Source organism: Cyprinodon tularosa, unplaced genomic scaffold (assembly GCF_016077235.1).
Source record: "Cyprinodon tularosa strain WSP-4 unplaced genomic scaffold, ASM1607723v1 ctg186, whole genome shotgun sequence".
Lineage (NCBI taxonomy): Eukaryota > Metazoa > Chordata > Actinopteri > Cyprinodontiformes > Cyprinodontidae > Cyprinodon > Cyprinodon tularosa.
Window position 1 is genome coordinate 19,778 of NW_024038652.1, and position 23,498 is coordinate 43,275.

General features: G+C 38.7%; 1 protein-coding gene across 1 annotated transcript in view; it reads right to left on the bottom strand.

The window, feature by feature from the left end:
• nkd1 (NKD inhibitor of WNT signaling pathway 1) overlaps positions 1-23,031 on the bottom strand; it is a 42,772-nt gene extending 19,741 nt beyond the window's left edge. The window contains 3 exon segments of the mRNA XM_038282601.1: positions 22,413-22,546; positions 22,720-22,752; positions 22,860-23,031. Coding sequence (XP_038138529.1) covers positions 22,413-22,546; positions 22,720-22,752; positions 22,860-22,884 — 192 coding nt within the window. The 5' untranslated portion in view covers positions 22,885-23,031.
• Positions 23,032-23,498: the final 467 nt, after the last annotated feature.

A 23,498-nucleotide genomic window follows, 5' to 3' on the forward strand; every position in this document is an offset into this window, starting at 1 on the left:
AGTTATTGAGAGGTTAGCCACAAGCATGAGAAAAAGGGAGAAGAGGAATGTACTAATTGGTTGTTGTCATCTCTGATGGATGAGAGTTATATTATTAGTAAACTGGGGAAACTTTGGGACACACTTTGGTCAATGTTAACAGAAAATAGTCCATGCTTTCTCCATTTTGGATGCATTAGAAGGTCAGAATTTTCCTTGAAACGGTTTCTTTCCTAAAATAAAAAAGGCATAGCTTGTTTTTAAGAGCCCTTCTATTGCTACTCAGACAAACAGAGGAATAACTGAAGTGCTTTTAGTGGATTCATGCTTAGCTTTGAAAAAAATATTACTTTACTGTCAGTTTTAAACATCCAAACAAAATGTACATCCGTATTTTATCAAGTTAGTTTATAGTTTTGAGATTAGTGCAAAACCAGATACTGCAAACGCACAGCTCTTAAATGTTCCATATTTTGTGATGTTTCAAGCACAAGCCTTTATTCAAATGAAGAGTGTAACAGAGAAGCAGAATAGAAGGGGCTCATGGTAACTTCGGAAGAGCTGCAGAGACTCACTGTTCAGATGGAAGAACATTCATGCCCTCTATCAATTTAGCTTTCTTTTTTTACCTGAAAGGACGACGGCATTAGAATTCCAGCTGAAAGCTGACCAAAATCCATGTAGGGGAATACATGGAAATGGAAATACATTTTGTAAAAAGAGCACAAACGCTGACATTTTGAGCTACAAATAAAAACATGTCTGGCAAAAAAAAAAAAAAAACATTGCCCACAACACATCATACCAACTGCGAGACATGGTGATGCCAAGATAATGCTGAGGGTATAATATTTACAGCATGAACAGAAGCACGTCCGAATGGATGGGAAGATAGATAAAACCAAATCCAGAACACTGTTTGAAAAAAGGGGTTGGAACAAATATGGGACTGAGAGAGAAGTCCAGTCTTCATAACCCTATGAATACAGTCAGAGGCACAATGGAAATGTTTAGATAACATAATCGTGATGTATTAAAATGGTCCAGACCTAAATCCAATTTGAGAATCCAGGGGAAGACTTAGTTGAAATTTACCAATCACTCTAAAGTACTTGCACAGAGTCACATAGGAGCCAACAATTTGTTTTGGAAAAGCAAAAAGCTAGTGGCAGATCTGCAGGACGCTCATCAAGTCAAGGGTCACAGACGTTTTAATAATCTCTCAAACTCTCTTAATACTCAACCTCAAGATGTAGGACAACAGCAGAGGAATCTGCCTGCTGACAGAGATTAACTGTGGTTTAAAAAAATAAAAAATAAATAAAATAAAATCAGAAGTCTTAAAGCTTCATTTCTTTTTGTTTGCCTATTGTTTCACCTAAATATTAAATCTGTTCCTGACACCTCAAGCAATGAGTCACCAAGGTTCAGAGGTGCAGGGTTCAAGACACAAAATAACAACCCTTCACTTCCCTTGAGAAAAGCTAAAGCAATTTTCCAACCATTTAATGGTCTGTGGAAACCAGAGCGGGAAACCTTTGCATTCAGTGGGAAAGCAAAGGTTGGTCCTTCAGAGCTTCTTCAGGGAATAAAAAGAAAATGTTCCTGTGTGTTTTAAAGTACTTAACTTCCCGTCAAAGTAAATGATTTATTGCTTGACCTCTTTACTGAATGTAGTGTTTTTTAGTGTCATTCAGAATCCATGATCTCCGGTGGTTGTCACACAATAAAATAAGATAGGTTGCTCACGCAATAACCCACTTCATCAAAATGGTTGAGTCAAATTAATATATTTTGGAGCGATAACATTGACTGAAGCAAAGTTACTGATGGACGTATTTCTCATTTCCACAGTCTGTTATGAGAAAGATTATATGTGAATCTTTTTTTTTTAATAAAGAAGAAACTATTGGTTCAGATGTAGAATCCATCACAGTGTACTTACAGGATCCTAAAAAAAAAAACACACAAGATGATATTTAACATAATGAGATGGTCAAGGTATTTTTTAATATTACAATAAGAGTTGAATACTTCAATAAACATATCTGTCCCTCCCCCCTTTCTGCAGAACTCTGTGTAACCTTTAGTTTCTTGGAAACTGTAATATTTGTCAGGTGTGAGGAGATCTGCTTCTTTGAGACTATCCCAGGCTGAGGCCCCGTCCACACGAAGTCAAAACGAACACGAAACGCTAATATTTTCCAGAACGTTTGTCGTAAAGACGGAGACGTAAAATAAATGTGATCGTCCACACGAATGCATGAAAACGCTGCAAAATGTATGCCAGGCCTGTAAGTGGCGCTGTGGTGCCAAAGCAAAAATAGGCGACGAAATGTTGGGCATGCGCACTAATATTTATACATGGTTGCCCTGCGGGTCCATTTTCGTGGTTCAGTCAAATTCAGGTGCTGAACTATGTCGTCTATATTGCTCTGTTCTTCCTGGAGATATTCCAGAAGAAGAAGATTCTGTTGTAAGCCCGACAGCAGGGTGAGTAGCATGAGCAGCAACCATTCAACACAGTACGGCGCCATTGTTGTTGTGATACTGTGTCGCGTATGCTTGTTTAGAGGTGACGCTATGACGCATGCGTGAAAAAAAAAATGCGGTTAGAGCTTAAAGATGGAAACGCGAAAACGGCGTTTCAAAATCTTCCCACTCTGAAGGCTGAATAAAAAAAAGATTGTTTACAGACCCCGAAACGCCGGCTTTGTATGGATGAGAGGCTGGTTTGGTGAAAAATTTGTGCGTTTAGGCCAGGGTTTGTCTTCGTGTGGACGGGGCCTGAATATTATACTGGAAGGCAAAGTGTGAGCTTCAATTATAGACTCCAACATTCATTTGCGATGTTGAAATGATTTACTCTGATTATGGCAACATCATATTTGTGATATACATAGAACTTATTATGAATTAATTACAAATTTCTTTGATTTCATCACGTTAAACACAGTAGCTACAATTACAAAGACATAAGTAATATGTCTTAAACTGACTTTGAGAGGCTATTTACTCCAGCTGGATGCTATCACAATATTCTCTTTGGCATATTTATGTGATACATTTTAGGCCGATTTAAGCCTGTTTTATTCAAATTAGTTATGTCCATTTTTCTGTCTTTTTTTTAGCTAGTCATAACACATTTTAATCCAATCGTGAAATTATGAATATGTAAAGACAGCTAGTGAGGCGCAGGAGGGAGATCAACATGAACAACCAGCAGTGTGAATCATATTGCTGACTCCTACTGGCTAAAAAGGGTGTAAAATCTTCTACAAATTCTCTGAAGGTAAGAAACTCCCTAACTTTTAAGCATCACATCTAGAAGTTCAACTTTAATGTTGTATTTCTAATTAAGAACTTTATTCATAAAATGTGATTAAAGTTGGACATGTTACCCTAAACAAGACAAACTTTAAAAAACAAATCCCTTTATTTGAATCTAGCAAACAAACACTGGAATTTTTATTAAAACATATCAGTTAAGCGGTAAAGTTTATATTGGTTGGCCAGAGAATACCATTTCAAAAGATTTTGGCAGCTCATTAAAGCATTATAACTGCTGACAACCCATTAGAGGCTTTCATTTTTCCTCTAAAATAAGAGTACAGTGCCCACTTTAGCTAAAAAAGAAACTATAAAACACTGCGATATCATTAATAACCAATATCTGAATAAAAAGTTCAATGTTAATGCGATCGAATCAAAACAAGCCAGTAAGGTACCAAATAGGAAATAGGCATAGTGTACAGGGGATGTAGATTTGACCAATCAGAGGCCTCCTGACTGCGGCACTGTCTGCGGTCATCTACAGTTGTGGAGAGGTGCAGAGTGTCTGCGGACGACCTGGTTTCTGAGCATAAACCAGCCTTAAGTCCCCAAAAATGGGATCTGACCCTCAGAACAAAATCAGCTCAACTGGTCTGCTTTAGATAAAAGCAAAGCTTCACTTGGTGGGGACCAAGAGTGAAACAGAAAGTGATCCAGACAGCGTGCACATGCTGGCAGGAGTTACAAAACACAAAGTTGCTTCTAGCATCACCTTACTTATGTCTGCAGACACTGTTCCAGTGAGGCCAAGTTTTTTTCTCCCAGTCTGTCATTGGACCAAAAGGCTACATTAAAGTGCAAGTAATATGTACTTGTGTGTGATTGTGGGAAAGTCCCACAAGGCCTCTCAGTCTCTATGCCGTCTGCCTCCATGACCCACCACACAGGCTGACAATTTATGCGGCCGACGACAGCTCCCCCTGATCGCACGCCAGGGCTCGGTGGAGGCAGGCCTCGGGAGCAATGGCAGCACTACTGGCACTCCATCAAAACCCAGGAAAAATCTCATTAAGGCTGGAGCCTGGTGCCTTCTCTGTCCTCTCCTCAGTGGAAGAATACACCTTTGGGATTGAACCAGTCAAATTAAAGGTTACAGATTAACACATATTGACTCTAACAAGCCAGAAAGGAAGACTAATGGGCAAAAAATAGCAAAAAAAATAGCAGCAATAAATGTGTCTTTGTTCTTCAGGTTGCTGATATTCACAATAACAAAAGGGAAAAAAAAGCAAAGAGGTTGAGTCTAAACATAGCACCTAAAAAGCACTCTCTGTCAAACACTTCAATGAAAAAAATAAATGAGTGAGACGTGGTACATCAGATCAATGTGTCACTGTTTAAAGGCTTTATTACATTAACTTAACTAAATTTAGAAACATAGACGGTCAATGAAAACTAAACCCTAATAATATGTGATAAGTTTGTGTCTAAAAGTCCAGCATCATGTCATGCAGCCGTTTCTAGCATAGGCCTTCCCCTGCTGGCCCGGCAGTGTAAAAACAGTGAGGCTTTCTCTGCATTTTTGCCAACTCAGTGACCTTATTGCTATACTTTTCTAACCTGACAACAGCCAGATGCATGTCTCGCTCCGCCTAGCTCCACTCACATACATCTGGGACACCGCCATAGGAATTGCCTTTACTGAAGGCTGGGCCTTATCAAAACTCCTTGCATATGATTGGATAAGCCACTTGTCTGTCATCTTTATCGACGTGCTATTTCAACCACTCACACCGAAGCTAACCCGTGACGATGTGAGAGCTACGCAGGAAAAAACAAAACAGAACAGCCGACATCTTGGATATAGCAACAGTGGAATCAGCGCAATGTCGGTAAATGATCAATGACGTTTGTGCCATGAAAATGTGCGGATAAAAGGCAACATTGTGCACAGCAGACCTATTTTAAAAAAAGAAGCCAACCAAAAAAGTATAGACGAACGACTTACAGAACTCACTTCTCCACTACGTCACATCCAGGAAACACCTGCCCTACGTCCTGATTGGACAGACCATAAATTTGGTTGGGGAAATTACTTTCAATGAACGGTGTCCCAGATGTATGCGAGTGGAGCTAGGCGGAGCGGGACATGCATCTGGCTGTTGTCAGGTTAATACTTTTCAGACACCTCTAGAAATTATTTTTAAAGTGACTGCCGACAAATCAAGCATATTTTTCCTGTCTTGTCGGAGACTTTGGTGACAACAGTTGCACCAATTGCTCTGAGTTTAATGTCTTCAGGCAACAGTTAGTGGACAAGCCCTTCCCTCCTCCAAAACAAAGGGCCTCAAGGCGGATTTATACTTCCAAACTAGGCCATTTGCATCGTCTGACCTGGTCTGCACACGCACATGACCAGGTTTTTGAGTATAAATCATTCTTAACCGTTATCTGTTTAACCATATAACATGGGTCACACGTGTGAAGCTTCCACTGATCGTCCTGAACTGAAAATCTGAATGTAGATATAATATCTAGTGTAATTTGTTTTTCTCTAAAACTGCAGCAGTGCAAAAGAATAGAATCTGGGTGTCATTTCATTAGTCCTAGTGCACTGAGCCCCAACATCTCAGGGCAGAGAAAAAAAATGTTTCTGTTACTTTTGAGACCTAATTTCATATGCTTATTCAGATGGGTTATTTAATAAAACTTATTTCTATGGTTTGTAAAAAATTAGAACACCAATTTATTTATCCTTTACACAGTCTTAAAGTCTCTACAAATAAACCATTTTTGACAGGCCTCTTTTAATCAATGTAGCCATTTTGCAATGAACTCATAGTGGAATTCTGCGTAAGAAATCTTAGTACAGATTAAGGATTTCTTCACACATACAAAAGAAAACCGTGTCTCGGTCGAAAACACCTTTTGACGCAGGTTTTACAAAGAACTGAAAGGTCAGATTTGAGGGAACAAACAATTTACAGCTGCAAAAAGAGGAGCATTTACTGTTTATTCTGAGGTTACGTCTGGTACCCTGAATAGTGAGGATCCAGCGCAGCATCTGACCTCTAGCTTTTGTTTTCGAGCAGAAAGTTTCTCTAGAAAGTAGAAATAATTTCTGTGGATCCTCTGCTACTGTCTGCAGATAAAATTAAATTTTTATGCTTTTCCCGCTTTCCTTACTCCAAATAAAGGAAAGAATGTTAGTGAGCAAACTAACTGATTATATAGCCACACTTTAACTACCCTTAAGAAAATATACTGAGCTCAGTGAATTTTGGTGGCATAGCTAAAACTTTCTAACGTAACCACTGCATCAATACCTAATATGCAGTAGACTTTTCTGGTGAGCTGTTGGGTGGAACATGATAAGAAGAATTGTAATGTTTTAATGTAACTTAAAGTTTCTGTCACATGCATGCAATTGCAGTGATTTTTTTTAGGCAGGCACGGCTCAGATGAGCGCTTTTAAATCCTATCATCAGGTATTGCTTTATTAGGTCTCTGAGTTACTGCTGTAAGTAATTTCTGAAAAGTTCCTCCTTCCCCCTACACATTTTACCATATAACTTTTAAACAAATTCAAGCTGGAGGTTTTGCATATATCACTTTCGTGTTAGGTGGGAAATGATTTGGCATTGCATATGTCATCACTTGTCCTTTTTTCGAATTTTTGAACCAGGTATTTATCTAAATACAGTGAATTATAAGCCAGAAAAAACAGTCGAAGAAAGAATTATATACAAAAAAGAAAGACATACAGTCTCTGATGTAAACATTGTTTATTTGTTCTGAGCCACGTATATCTTTGTTCTTGGTAAGTAAAGTCATTTTTATCTATTCTGTTTTATTAATGGAACAAACAGATGTATTTCATGGTCATGTCTATAGAGCTCATAGGCAATGCTTTAAAGCACCAAAAATGACCTTGTTCCAAATGTGAATTAGCTGATAGGTTTGCTATTCCTAACAGAACTCCTCAAGAGAGGAAGTGAGTAAATGGAGCTACACCGGTGGTAATTTCAAAGGACTGAGCAAGACGACCCTTGGAATCTGGAGTGATGCCCATCCTGCAAAGTGTGCTAAGAGTATTGGTGTAGATCAAGGGGAGGGGGGGCATCATGAGTTATCATCAAGCAGCGGTTAAGACCAGCTTCTGGCTGCTTTCCCACTTCTTTAAGCTGGAGCACTCCTCACCTTCCAGCAACATAAAACAGCCTCATTCAAAGCGCCACGTAGCAGTAAAACATGACGCCCCCCGAGATGGAGCCAAGATAGAAGGTGTTGATGTGACGTGGTGAAGCAACGCACTGCCTCTGAGTGAAACTTCAAAGGGGATCATTTTCACACATGAAATAAAGATCTCAGATAATCATACGGCGTAGCAAGCTGACGTGAGACGGTGCCGTTTACAGTGGAACAGGAGATTGGGATGATTTTCAGACAACACCTCCTCACTAAAAGCCGTGACAAGTGGCTCTCAAAACATTTCTCTTCAGCAACAGTTTAGTATTTCTGTTAGACTTTTAAGCTTTTGATCACGTGATCTGGTGAATATTTAATTGCAAAAAAGTTTTACAACAAAATGATCACATGCAAAGCAGCCCGGCCATGAACAGTATGCACTGCATAAACATTGTATGTTCCATGCTTTACAGCTTCATATTATGTCAGTTATATAAAAAATGGTAAAAGCGTTTCCAGAGATCAGCTGTTCTATATCCTTTGACAATACCAGATAACTAAAACATACAATCTGTTAATTAATGTGCAATAGAGATCAACCTATTCAGGCTTTTTAAAGTCGATCCCCCAATAGTGCTGCAGATTTTTGGGGAAAGATGCCTTTTCTTCTAGCATTTATATGATAAGAATTAAATAATGATAAACAAATGTTAAACAAGTCTTAATGTAAATAGAAAAGTAAACATTTCTTAACAAATCAAACAAAACACTAAGAATCAATAGCAGAAAGAGGAAGCAGCGATGCATTTGATTAGAAAGCATGGCTGCTGAATAAAATGACAATCGGTGAATGCATACTCATATCGGCTAAAGATGATACAAGAACACAAAAATGCTAATATAAGCCTCCAGAATATTGGCTTTCTGAAGTGAAGCATTTTGCAGTATTGTTCTTTAGAGGATTGCAATAGAAAATTATTAAAATAGCATCCAGATATATATTTATAAATATGAAAAAACAACTTTCTGTCTAATTTACTTTAAGTAATAATATGCAGCGTTAGAGTTTGTTGATCAGCTTCAAAGAGGGACACACTCATTGCAGACTAAGTGGTCCCATGTCAGACACCCTTCAGCCACGACACGCTCTCTTCCTGCACCCCAGGAAGGAAATTATAGTCATGGAGTTGGGATCCATCACCAGGCAGGTTGAAGTGAGCAGCTCCATGATTAAAGTCTGCACGGTCAGCGACACACAAAGCTAAAAGGGTTTAAGGAGGCTACACATGCCTGAGGCCTTACCGTGTTAAGTTTACCACGCAGGTCATGTTAAGATGCACCACACACATACACAAGTGTGTTTCTCTATCCTCGTGGGGACTTTCAATTGACTTTCATTTCTTTCTAACCCATTTCTACACCCTAACCATGACAGGTTCATACCTAACTAACCCCTACCTAAACTCAACTCACACCTTACTCCTAAATCTAAACACCTAACCCTAGAAAAGTATTTGTGCCCATGGATACCAGAGGTTGGTCCCCCCCGAGTACTCGGTCTACACACCTACACCCACACAAACAGTCATATTCAATTGTAGAATATAGGCTACAGTTTGTTGGCTTTTACCCAACAAAATTAAATGTTTTTTTTTTTTTTAGGTTTTTCTTAACATGTTTAAATGTTTCAGAACATCATATTTTTTCTTTTAACAGATTTTTTAAAAATGACTATCAAAGAGCTGGAGTGAGGCATGATGCGTCTTAAAGCCTAGCATAAGGGTGTGGCACTTACATTTCAATGAAAATCCATGACGCTGGTCAGACCACACAATATTCTCTGCAACTGTACTTGCGTAGCTCCAGCTGAGCTGCACCACTGGCCTATTTTGGTCACACCTATGCAACAATTCAGCGACAATCTCATGAGAAGTATTTTTTTGGTGCCTGAGTTTTTCTTTACCATTAACTGTCACATCCTGTCTACGGGTCGGATGCTGTGCCTACAAACTACCACAATGAGGCTACTCTCAACCATTACAAAGTTTTAAATGGTAGGCTGGAGACTCCAAAGGGTTAAAGAATAGCAGCTGATTTAATTTATGCTTTTCCTGACATTTCAATATCATTGCTGGTGATTGTGGTGTGGCCAGCTAACAGGCTAAATGTAGTTTCCTTTATATGTTTTATATAAAATCATTTAGCTGTTGTTTTAAAAGAATCATGCAGAGTTTCGCCTGCTCTGTAGTTTGATTGACGGCCAGCCCAGCTATACTTTCCTTACCTTTCAGCATGTTTATGCATTCTTTTTACTTTGCAGAATTTGACCGCACTTTGTTTCAAAGTCTGTGAAACCAGGAAAGAAATAAAATACGCACTCAACTCCACTCAATCGTTGTGACCTAGCCTTTATTCTTGTTAAATGTAACAAGGCTAAAAATTCAGTACCTCTGTATATTGGAAATATATAATTATATATATTTTTAAATTGTATTATTGTAAATAAAATTTCTAATGCAACTGTCCAGCCACATAATGTATCATAGATGCTCAGGAGGATTGAAGACATAACAGTTCAAAACCTTTTTTCAAAACATTCAATTCAACATGTAAAAAAATGTGCCATTAAGACGAATACGGTGTGATACTTTGCTCCCTGAAATATAGTACTGGTTTACTCTTTTAAGGTAAATTGTAGAAACAGGTTAAACACCTGCAAATGCCAACATTGTCAAGTGCTTTTATGTTTGTCTTCATAATGATGTTAGCAGCTGCTACTCTTTCCTCTTCAATACATAGCACATCGTTTACAGTTTAGAGGCATTACTCCATGTCAATTTGACTTAATGGATTTACAAGAGCAGGAAAATGTCTTTTTGGTAACGACTAAAGAGTGACTCAAGTTGAAGTCACAGACTCAAGTCCTTTTTTCCTCATATAAAAATTCATATTTTAGTGTACATCAAACAAAGCTGGGATTATTACCCTGTACAATAGGCATGAAAGACAAAAGCAGCTGCTTAACTAATTGATTTAGCTGTTTATTATTTTTTATCTCAATAAAAATAAGCTAATGTTGGATCTGTTCCCTTTGCAGAATGATGGTGCACTGTCCCTAATCATTTCTTCACGTCGGATTTAAGGTTTGCAAACACTGCTGGTCACATTACTTCATCCACATCAAAGGCTGCCTGCTGAAAAGCTCTGTTGAATATTAGCAGAGATTTGAAGCCCTCATCTCTCTGTTTCAGAGACATGCTGACTTGAACTAACCTCCCTCCCCTTTTGTTTCTTCTTTTTTTTTCATCTATGAAGTTGGCCAACAGTTTTAATGACCCATTAACAAAACTTTTACACCTGCAACAAAAAGCTTTTACGGCTCTGGAAACCCTCAGGCGCTAAGCCCTTCCTGTTAGTTAATGTAATAGCTTTTATTAGCCTTTGAAAAATATGTAACCACAGCAGTTAAGATTTATTGTGCTTTTTTATCAAAGCTGTATCTCAGCAGAGAGGTGAAGAGGCAACCTTTAAGATCAAAAGTCCCTTTGCCATCGGTGTGTTGCATCATAAGGCGCCCAGAACAACTCTTTGTTTTCCACTGTAGGGTCATGACATTTTCTTTTGTTTTTTGTTTTTTTACAAAAACTGTCAGTAATAAATACATCAGTTTCAACTAATATAGTATGCAGCTGAAAAAACTGGATAGCAGTGTGATGATCTATGCAACCACTGGGAGGATGATGCTTTTATATCCCTGGAAGTAGTCAAAGACTTACAGGGTGGACCATCTTATTAACTCCATTCACGTTAAGTCATCTATCTAAAGTAAAACTGCAGAATATATTAATATTTATTCAACATTCTCAAAATTTATTTCAGTAATCATGGGAGATAAGGAGTGATGATACATAATAAAATGGATAATGTGTGCTTTTTTGTGTTAAACTCAAATCCACTAAAACAAATGTAAAACTGTTTTCATGGCTTTAGAGAGCAACCAATTTTCAATTAAGATGAATTTATAGGACACTAGTTTAAAAAAAAACAAAAATATCTGTCAACAATGATATGCGACTCTGTCTTATAAACAGCTTTAATTAAATTTCAACCACAGATCTCTGAAAAAACAAGTTTCCGACTTATCATTTTCCAAATACCGTAGCTAAATTCTCCAGTGTTTCTTTGATATTTAAAGGGTTGGGAATATATGTAATTTACTTCTACCCATCCCAGTTCAGATATGCATTTTGCGGGACATTGTGCATTAGTGCAATGGATGTATGCATGTTATTAATACTAAAATAATCCTCTAATATGATAAATGTACTATATGAAACAACCAAATCTTCAGATTATATTTTGGGACCGTATTACCTGATAGAGACATGTCCAGGTACTGAACAGAGATGGTTTGTCAATTTGTTTCAAATTAAAGCTCCACCACCAAAAGAAATCAAGATATTATTGCTATATGTGTGTGTTACAGAAAGTCATACATCTCGTCCACCCAAGAATTTGTGGCCAGTGTGGCAACAAGAAAAACATCCTAACTCACTGATAGGAATGATCGTACAGTAAACAATGTGTGCAAGTGTGTGACCCTAAAAAGCACGACAGATAAAACAGTCCATAAGCTCAAGTGTTAAATAGTAAACGGCAACGAACAATGGTGATAAACAACATCTTGAGGTTCTGGGTGATCTATCAAAGTTCTCATCAGGGACCAGATTTTTCTTGGTGGCTCCAGAAAAAATGCTAGAGTCGAGTAAAAGTGTCAGAGGAACACTGTTTAAGTAAAAAACCCAAAGGGCTTCAAGAAAGTAATTTAAAATCTGACCAACCCCTATATCTCTTTGATTCCTAAGGTCATACAACCTAAAGCTCACTAAAAGAGCTTCATGGATCAGTTTTATATTCTGAACAATCTAAACAAAAACACTGTTAACATGAACCTAAAATAGTCAAAGTAATAAAGAGTTTTTCAATCTTACTTCGCACCAAACACTTTAAAGAACAAATGATAACGGAACAATGAATAGGAAGATTATAAGAAGGTTTAGTTCTTCTGATCCAATTTTCTTCATTTGGATGAGACTATAATAAAATTCATTCAAAGTCACTGGAATCAGGAGCGGAGAGCTCCATGTGGTAGGTAGCAGACACTAAAACCTCTGAAGTGTGCAAGCTGGCCAGATGGGACTGACCTACACACCAAGGTGGCCACATTCTCCCTCACTGCCTTCGCACACAAACAAAAAAAAAAAAAAACCCTGCACCAACACACACCATGTTAGGAGCAGACGTCCTGGCAGCCACAAGCCACCACCTCAAAACATTCTTCACATCTGAACTTTTAACTGCGCACTTAAAATCTATGTAATTACAGAGCGTGTTTGAACTTAGCAAGTAAACGCAGCAGCAGAAATATACACTTTATCTTCTAAATAAAGGCGTGCAGGTGCCAAAGATACATTCTATTCATAACTGACTGGAATTAGTGGCTTCTGTCAGTGCTAATCATTATGAACTCGGAGCATCAGCATTTGCAGACAGCAGTTAGATTCAAAACATTTAGCAAAATAAAAGCATTCTCTTAGAGGTGCGTGTCAACAAATTCTAAAATATTTAGAAACTTATTTATTTTCCATTTTAGTTTAATACATTAACTTTGTGTCAAATGTTAATCACACACATATACTTTAAGTTTATACGCCTGCCCTTTCAGATTCACATGTCTTAGATTCTAAAAATGGTACAGAAACCAAAATAAAAGCATACACTGAGAAGTGAATCTTCATGAATTTTATTAAGGTTATTTTTTTTTTATATCTTAGTTCAAGAACTTAATTTCAGCTCAGATATTAATCACAGACACACATGTTTCTTTCTGCACTTTCATTCTTTTTCACTGTGATTTCGGGCGCCTATGTTTTGCAAAAACATAAAGAAATAAATAAAGGTCTGGCTGCTTTATCTATATTGTTCAGTGATGTTTTATAAAATGGACAAGGAGGATAAGCGGGCAAAGCGGAGATTTGAAAACAGAAGCTATTTACAAGCTAGCTGCTGTTTCTAAGCAAATTAATGGAAAATTTAGAGGAAGGAAAAACTGCAATAAATAGAGGCGTACAGTAAAAGGTATGAACACAACTGGGTTTTTGAGGTAGAGTCCACTAAGTTGTTTAAAGAAATGCTCTAAAGCTGCAGTCAGTGCTTCATGAGTCACCACAACCAGATGTACCCAGGGATATATTGTCATAACCCTCCTGAACCTCCTGAGATAAGGTTTAAAATATCGTACCACTGCAAGGAGAAAAAAAGGGCTGTAAGATTGCTAAATGGTCAAATTCTATGTTTTAAGATCAGAATATCATGTTTTCATTTTGATATTTAAAGTCTTATGGCTGGGAGGAGTAAAGCGGGACAGAATGCAAGTAGCATTAGGTCCTGGATAAACTTTATAGATACAAAACTAACATAGAACCAGAGATGTTGTGGTATGTTATTTTGGTCTGTCATTGTCCACAGCTCAGTATGGTAAAACTTTCCATAACTTCCTGTCTGATGTGCCGTTCTTTAGAAGCACAGAGGAAGCACCAAAACCCTGCAGAGAGGAAAGGAAAAGTTTATGTTCTTTGAACTTTAGATGTTTAAGGAGAATTTCAAACGATTGAAAGTTGGCTGAAAACAAAGTTATTGATCACACACAAGGGGGGAGAGTGGAGGGTTTTGGGAGCCTCAACATCATTTAAAAGTCCATAAGAACCCCAATGGGTTGAAAATAAAACTAAATTTTTTTATCAGTAGTTGAGTGTTTAGTTTTTGGTGAGCTTGAGAGCATTATAGCGTAGAAAACTTGAGTGGGCTGATTTGCTCTATCTTATCTCTCTAGAGAGAAAGGTCCTCTTTGTGATGAGTAAACACACCGGGGTGGACAGCTTTCCTTTCAGACGGGCCAATCTTCTGTTTAATGTTCCTTAAAATAAAAACATCCCCTAAAAGACAATCCAGACCTCCTCCAAGCTTGGCGCCACAGGAAGAGGCAAAACGGACTGGAACCTCTGTCAGGGTCAGGCACAATGCTCTTCAACATCTGTTTACCTAAATGTACTTCCTCCATTCCCTCCGCATCAGGTGGCCTTAAAGCCCCGGTCACTAAAGCATGCAAACACAAGGAGGATGAATACACCAGCAGAGCTCCTGGAAGCTGTGGAGCATACATCACCGACATTTCCCGAGATCCAGTTTGTAAAACAAACAAAAGGAGAGGCTCCATGCTGGGACTCAGTTAGCAGTGATAAATGGATTCACACATCAGGCTAAACACACGGGTATTGTTTTCGATCCAGATCTGGGTCTGCCTCTGCATTTCATTGTACATGCGTGCTCCTCCGCATGTGCCTCCTCTCACGAGAGCTTGATAGCAGCTTTATGCAGATGCTGATCTCATCACATCTGAAAGCCACTTTGGATTCAGTCGGTCCAATTATTCAGCACTTACCTCATGGGCCAGAGCGCGGTCCACAGGGGAGCCAGATAAACAAACGGCAAAGAATTATTCAGGGTTTAAACACTTAAAAAGCCACTTCAGCTGAGCCATTTGCGTGGTTAATTAAAATGAGCACTGAGCTCCCAAAGAAAGCCCAGAACTACCACAGAGGCCCCAGTAACCCAAAGCTGCTCCTAGACCCACACAAACACAGCCGTCTCTCTCACAGTAACATGTCCGCGTGCGCATTCACCGATATGTCTGCGGGTAATTATTAAAGGAAATATTACACACATCCGAAGGTCTGAGGACAAATGATACAAAGAAAACAAAACTGCACTTTACGTGCCTACGTATGTATCTTGTTCTCAATCTTTATCATCCTATTTAGCACCAGAAAAATGTACATATATAATGAACACATTTCTCAAAGGCTGAGGTTTATATGAAAAATCCAGCAAAGAGCAAAGACCAATTAGAGGTGGAGCATTAAAAAATATCCCCAGTAGCTTATGAGGCTTCTGAAGTTGAAATGAAGGTTTATCCCCCTTCCAAGTGATGAGAAGAGCAAAATGAAAATGTCTTATTTTGTCTGTTTTGAAGCGATAGTTGGGCCAAAAAGTCTTTTTGATCTGCAGGAACTTGCAGAACTGGTAATACTCCTTGAACCTTTTCATGTTTTGTCACTTTACAAACAAAATAATTACTCTGTATTTGACACTAAGTGGTGCATAGCTGAGAAGTGGAAGAAAGATGAACAATCTTTAGCGGCAATTATAGCAGCAAGTCTTTTGACCCTGAATGCTTTGAACTTTAGCGGAAAAAGAAGCTTTTGCGCATTTTTAGCTGCAACATGGCTTAATCTGGATTTGCCTGGATAGAAAGAGTCCTGATTGGGCGATTCTAACCAGCCAGGTTCAACTAATACCTGCTAAACTTTTATTAATGGTTAAACAGATACCAGGGCTTTAGATAAAACTACAACAAAATAACTTGATGTTTGAGGTAATAAAGCGGCAGAATGTGAAAAATCCAAGTGATGTGGTTTCCCTTGGCATACTGCCTGAAACACAGCAAATATCTCTAAAATTAAATGCTTTACATTCTACTATCTTTCTCTTATCCTCAACCTATTGTTCTGGTTCAAGAAAAGAAAAAAAAAAGAATATCAAAATCCAGTCCAGCCGAATAAATAAGAACACCTCCAGAAATCTGTTCTTTAAGGGCTTGGAAATAAACGCCACCCTCGAGCGTGCAAGAAAATCCTTTAGCTGGGAAGACACTTTGATCAACTGCTATCCGTTGCTCCGAACTGAGCGTGTATTTGGGGAAACAAAGCACAATCTCAGCTGCTAATCCCCTGAGATTCAGAGCACATTCCCAAAGAAGCCTTTGATCTCTGGAGTGCATCCGGACAGCTGACTTCAGACATACTGCACACTTACATGCACACGCGGTGGAACAGACACACACAAACACGAGCGCTCCTCACAGACCTGATAATGTGCCAAAATGCACTTTTATTTTGTGGTTGCCACATTTTGTGACAGCTGAGTGTTTCTTCCACAAACCAATGTGCACAGAGAACCTTCTTCAGCTTAGCTCGACAATTTCTGATGAAGCTAGTATTTGAAATACAGCGCCATACAAAACATAGACAACAAACAAATCTACGACTGTAACCTAGTTTTCATTTCCAACTGACAGACGGCATCTGTCCGCCGGCATCAAACATATTTGCAAATTTTCTTTTTATGTATAAAACATTTTTTTTTACCTTCACAAGCACAAACTTCAATGTATTTATTTTATCAGAACTCTAATGGGATTTAACAACTTAAGCTATTGCATATGTAGTAATATGAGGAAAATTTCCCATTAATACTTTCCAGGTCCTGAAAAGTGTTCTGTGTTTTTGTATTTAGTAAACTTGAAGCAACACTTTGCAGAAAGACTATTTTCTGCAAACACAAGTACAAGTCTGTCTCTAGCGGCTTCACAAATCTATATGATTTTTTTTTTCTCCCCATTCTTCTTTGCAATATGTCTGAGCCTCAGTAGAGGTAGTTTTACATCCAAGATAGCATTTTTCTTCATGGCGCTTCTGAAAAGGGATGAATAAAAATGTCCTCCACACCTTTCAGATTTTTTTTTTTTTTTTTTTTTTTTTTTTTTTTTTGTGGAAACAATTTGAAAAGCATGGATTTCTTTCCTTCCATTTCTCAAATATCCTTTAAAGGGTGTTTATGTCTGACACATGAAATTCCCCTAAGATAAATGAAAGTTCAGGGCTTGGAGGGTCTAACTGCATGCAAATACGGCTTAAAGTCGTAGGGAAGTCATATTTAAATGTCAAATAATTCTGGCTTAAACATGCATATAAATGTACTCTTTATCAGACAATATCGTTCCAGAAGTTAGAAAATTTCTATTCTAAAAAAAATCCTGTCTTAAAATCTGTTTTTTTTTCGTTATCTTCTGCAGGCCAGTTAGTTATACGTCAGCCTGTACTCCTAAATGTGGCCAATTATATATCAACGGTCATCTGTCAATCAAATGTTTGTGGTCATAGCATCTTGATTCATGTCGCAGCTAATATACGCAATGGTTGAAATCAGAATCCTTTCCTTTCCCATTGAGTTGCGTCCCAGTGTTCACAGGGATGGACGTCTGTGTCTTCGGCAGGCGTAGAGCTAACAGAACTGGCAGCGTTGCGAGGCAAGGGCTCAAACATGTACGGCTGGAAGCCTTCTACACCAAACAAAGCTTCTGCCGCCCTGGCGTCCTCTTCCACAACAACTTTGTCCCCGCTTTCCTCCTCTAAATAAAAAATGGATGACGGAGGAGACTCATCCATGACCTCCAACACAAAACTCTCCTCCTCTTGCATGTTTCTGCTGTCCATAGCGTTCCTTGACAGCGTCGTTGCTACGTCACCAATTTAGTGCTACTTGGTCCCAATGGAATTTCCCATTAGGAACCTACTAGCATTAGGTTGCAAACCTTCTGCCACAACAATCATGCCCCCTTGATAAACGACCAATCACATTCACTTTATTCACTTGTGTAAAGTCGGGCATTTCCAACCGTTGCATTTCCGAATTCTCGGAAATGCAACAGATTCTTAAATGTCTAGCTAACATTCCTTGTAGTCCAGCCAATTATTCTCAATATGTATGCAAATGTGTGCAAAACATACAGAAATTATGTAAGTTTTAGAGAAGCAAGAATAGCCTCAATAACTATACACCACTAGAGCTTTATTTTACACTAAACTAATATTGTTTCACAGGATCTCTTTCCAGATTGCACCATTCATGGTAATCGGCTCTGCTTCATCACACAACAGAAACTCCCTCAGCTCTCAGTAAACTATGTGACATACAACGCTGTAGCCCCGATGACCAGGTGCTACCCCCTCCTCCCAAAGCTGGGCTTTTCTTCTCTTTAGAGAGAGGCTCCAAACTTTTCTCCCAGCCTCTTCAAAGAGCAACAACAGGTCCTTGGCCTCTTGGGACCACAGAGGGGGTAGAGCATGGTGGGAGAGGGGGGTATACGTCACACAGCATGCACAGGAGGCCAGTCGGTGGGAAAGCAAAATGCAATGCAGCGGGACTGGAGGGAGAGGAGTCTGAATTTGAAAGGTGCTTTCAGTTTCCAGACAAGAGCTTTGTGAAAATGACCTGCAGAGAAAAAGCAAAACACCAACCTGCCATGTGTTTAAAAATCTTTAGGAGTATTTCCAAAAAGTCTTTCAACTTAAAAAAAAAAAAAAGCTTTGAAAAATAAAAATCAAAGACAATGCAACCAACTGTGAAACAGGAAAAGGGGGGGCAGGAGCGTCAATGCTATTCGCTTTTGAATCGCATTCTGTTGTCAAATGTACCATTGCTCTTTGCCTGCATGGCACAAAAACTTCTGTTGGAGAGGGAAATCTAAGCTTTTGGAGCTCAGAAGACTCAATGCGGAGGGATCTTTTAAACTACACACAGGCTGAAGCTTCACAGACAGGAGGAGCCATCAGTGTCACTACAAACACGATCACTTCTCCTAATGCAGCCTCATGTCATCAACCACAAGGAACACAGGGAGCATGATAGACGCAGCAAACAGATTGAGGTTAGGAAGGCAGACAGGGGAAAAGGGCAGAACCAGGGGTAGAGGGGTAAAAAAAAAGGGAGTCATCTAACATTAAGTGCCAAAAGAAAGGAATTTTATTTTTATTGATTTGATTTAAATATCAATTATTGGTAGATATATGATTTTGAGCATGTTCTTTAAGAAAAAAATGTTGCATGTTCAATTCAGGCAATACTTTTTATTACTTATCACCTCCAACTCTGACAAGTTTCCTTCAAACTGAAATAAAAAAGTTTCTCCGCAGCATGATGCCGCCACCACTATGTCACACAGTGGCCACAAAATGTGTGGAGTGGCATCTCACTGCGCTGGCATCCCTTTAAAGCATTGATTTTTTCTTTTAAGGAATATTGTGAAGATCGGATCAAAAGAATTTTAAGCTCGGACACCCCACGGATGACACCCGACCCGCATTCTCCTGAACCCTGGTGCAACTGGGAGGGTGGCTTAAAGAACAGAGGCTATAAATAGCTATCTCCCCAGGTATTCTGTGCAACTCGGGACAACTTTTAAAGAGCGGAGAGAGGACTTGCATTCTCGCGGAACGCTCTGAAGTCTCGCTTATTGAGCATAAATTGAAAAACGCCTTGATGACTCAGACATCATCACTTGAAAATAAAGTACTTTAACAAATAAAACTGAAAAAATTTGCAAATGGTTGAAAATTATCAAGAAAAAAAACAACAGGAAATCAAAACCTTTTAATGCTTAATGATAAGGAAAATATCAGGCTGTTTCCAATCTCAGGCTGATCTATTTGTGCAAGTTTGACTTCAGACAATAATCTAATCAAGAAAAACGGATGCTCCGAATTATACAGTGCATAGTGGGGAAATGCAGGAACCAGCAACTTCTCACAATCTCTAAGAGGCCAAAAACTCGTAGAAGAAGTAAAATAAAGCAACATTTTATTCATAATCTCTATCAGTATGCGAGGTTGGATGATCCAGATGGTTATTAGATGAGAAACATCTCCAAATAGACACAATGGGAATTAACAGGAGGAAAACATCTACATGTTTGAATATAACTCAACTTAAAATCTGTAGATTGCCTCAAAACATATAAACATTGTGATTAAATAGTGTGACTAATCTGAAAAAAGAAACCCGTACGTTTCTTCAACATATTTCTAAAACATAAGGCTAAGCTTCAGTGTTTTGACCATCCCAGCTTCCATTATCTTAATCCCAAGTGTTCACGCCACCACCTTCAAAACTTCCACAACAATCTACAGTTTGACCTCATGGATAACCACAGATATGAAGCTGAAACATCTTAAACAACAAAACAAAACAATTGACTAGAAGACAGGAGATGCACCAATCAAAGCTTTCCTTCTAGATGTTGAACTCTGACGCGGTTATGGTAGATTTAGGTAATTTTTTTACACAGAAGAGAGAAAAAGGCGCTGGAGGTTCATTTAAAGATGTAGCAAGGAATAGAAAATGCTGAAATTACAGGATTAACTCAACTTTATTTGATTTTGGTTTATTAAAAATTGCATCTGATAATAGAAAGGAAATTGAGGGATTTCTAACGTGTTTATTGAATAAACAAATGGACATAAAATATAAAATATTTAGCATTTTATGTGTCACTGAAGGCAAAGAGAGCATTTCTGCTTTAGACTTGCAAGATAATATTTAATAAAATTTGTTGTCCAATACAGCCGCAGTTTTTAAGGTTAAACATTCTTCACCAGCAAACCATCTCAGAATTTTATTTTATCCAAACAAATCCTAGTTTTTTTCACACACCTTTTATTAATCATCCCCATTCTACGCCATATAAAAACATGAAATTAAGAAGAGCTGCAAGCACAAGATGACACGTCTAAACATAAAGACAACAAGAGCCTTTAGAAGGGTCATTTAAAGTGTTTACCACATCAAATAGCTAGTGCTTTGGCATATTCAAAATGAAAATATCCTGGAATTTGGTTTGTTTTTGACAAACTCCTCCAAACGTCTGGATTGTGGGTGGATAAATTGATTTTATGTTGTTTTTTTACCCCAATAGGCCTCAGTTCCTAAAACACGCCTGCCTTTGAGAAATGCATCTCAAACCAAAGAGGCTTAAAAGCTCCTCTGAAGCGATTCCAAAAGGATCTCCCCTACTTGACAACAGCGGCACAGTGTTTACCACACTGCCAATATGCAAAACAAGCATGACCTCCAACATTTCTCCTCAGCCTTTGCAATCCACGCTTGTCACCGGACTGTCACACAGCAATGCTTTCAACTCAGTCTGGGTCTATTGTTAACTAAATTACAAGAGAGAGAAAAACTCAGGTCAGTAAAAGAGGCTGACACCATCAATGTTCCGTGCACGAGTAAATGAGAGTTCAAGCAAGCGGCGTGATCATTCAGTGTCACTTAAAACTGCATCCCAAGATTTAAACATCTCATAAAAAGATTACAGCCACAACTAAGAACCAATCCATCATAACTGACGGGCCAATCAAGGACAGCATCAATTAAAAAAGCTGCCAAGAAGTCGACCTTAGCTGGCGATGCAGAGATCCACATCTCAGGTAGGAGGATCTACTTTCAGTGCATCTATTGGTAATGTAATTCACAATTATACACATCAGATGTGAGGCGGAAGCCGTGCAGCAGCTTTTTAGAAAGGTCAAATAAAAGCAAATGTGTAGAAGACTCCGCTCTGGTCAAATGAGACCAAAATCTGACATTTTATTCCTGCACACACAGGCATGTTGTGAGGTAGAAAGCAAGTATCTGAACATGTTATCCCCAAAAAAGATGGTTCAAGTACATGGAAAGAACTCTCTTTTAATACAAAGATGGATGGAAGAAGCTAAATTTATTAGGAAAACCTGTTAGAAGCTGCAGATAATCAAAAAAAAGGTCCACCTTTGAATCAGGGTAGAAACTTTAAACATTGAAGCCATTATTTTAGATCAGTTGGAAACAATTTGTTCTTCACAACTGATGATCACAGATCTGACTGAGCTTGAGGTGTTTTAAAAAACAAATTAACACAAAAATATGGTTGAAAGATACCTGCAGGTATAGTTTCTATAAAAGTAGTGTTGAAAATAGGCATCATATAAAAGCAAGATTTATTCACTCCTGTGTTTTCTGGTCTATATTATAAAAAATGCCAATAAAAAGAATGAGTCAGTGACAATAACAAGCAGAGAAGAGGTGTGAATACTGTGTAAATGAGCGTAAACGTTGCCTCGTGACGAAACAGTTTAAAAACAGCCAGAAAATAAAAAAAAAATCTAAAATGTCAAAGAAGAATAAAAACAACTTTGCTCCACCAGGAAAAAAAGCGCTCAGTGAATAGGTGACGGTAAATGGGCGGTGAAACTCACCCGCGCAGTAAGCCCGTAGTTACGGTGACAGTCCTGCTGCTCGAGGCGAGCGCTCGCGCTGTAGTACTTCTGCTTCACGAGCCAGTCGTCGACCCCCCTTTTAGCCAAACAGGCATTCACAACAAAGCTGTCCCCTGAAACACATAACAAAATACGGTTTATTGACAAATACGCACGCTTTGTTTAAAAATAAAAAGACACTCTTCTTAAAAGCTTCCTAAAATCAAAGAGCTGAACTCTTTTTACAAACTGTCAAGAAAATAGTTAAAGTTCACCATGTAGGGGGGCAGAAATAAAGACTGCTTACCTTCAGGGCTCTCCCTCGGTTTACAAATAGCGGCTTAAGAGAAAGAAATTTTGGAGACAGTGGATGTGTTACTAGAAAGTATCAAAGCGCGGCTGGAGCAATTACTACTGATTTTTCCAATTGGGAATAAGAAGTCTTACCATGCTTGGAGTGCAGTTTACCCATTTCTATACATCGAGGTGGAGATAAAAAGCATCAAATGAATATAATCCAGAGAAAGTGATATCCAGACAGCGGAGCGTCCGTGGAAGCCGTGCCCTCACTACATGGAGCGCTGGACCGTGTGACCGAGCGCTGAACTAGCCCCTCCAGATCCGGAGCGCTGCTGTCAATAGACACCATGGGCCGAACAACTTCCTGTTGGCTTTTCAAAATAAAATCTGTAAACATTATGGTAACGTGAGGCATTTATGCCAAGCATCAACGCGCTGTTGTTTTCTAATCATATTGATCTTAGCTGATTAAATTTTATAATATACTTCAAACTAACTCGCTAAATAATAATAAAAAAACGGTTCTGTCAAAATAAAACGAATCTAAAGCGTCTTGATTCCGGATTCAGTTCCGTTTGTTACTAAAACTTTGTGCCGTTGTTTACTCCTTCAGGCTTTGTTGAAGCGCTCTTAAGTTGTCATTTTAAAGTGAGGGTGCAGCCTACACATCAGGAAAGTGGTGAATGGAAATGCGTGTAAAACCCGCTGATTAGTGTCAGTTCACTCAAAACTCGGGTCATCATGCTATAGGCAGGGGTCACAGTATGGGCCCCCGGTCAGGACGTG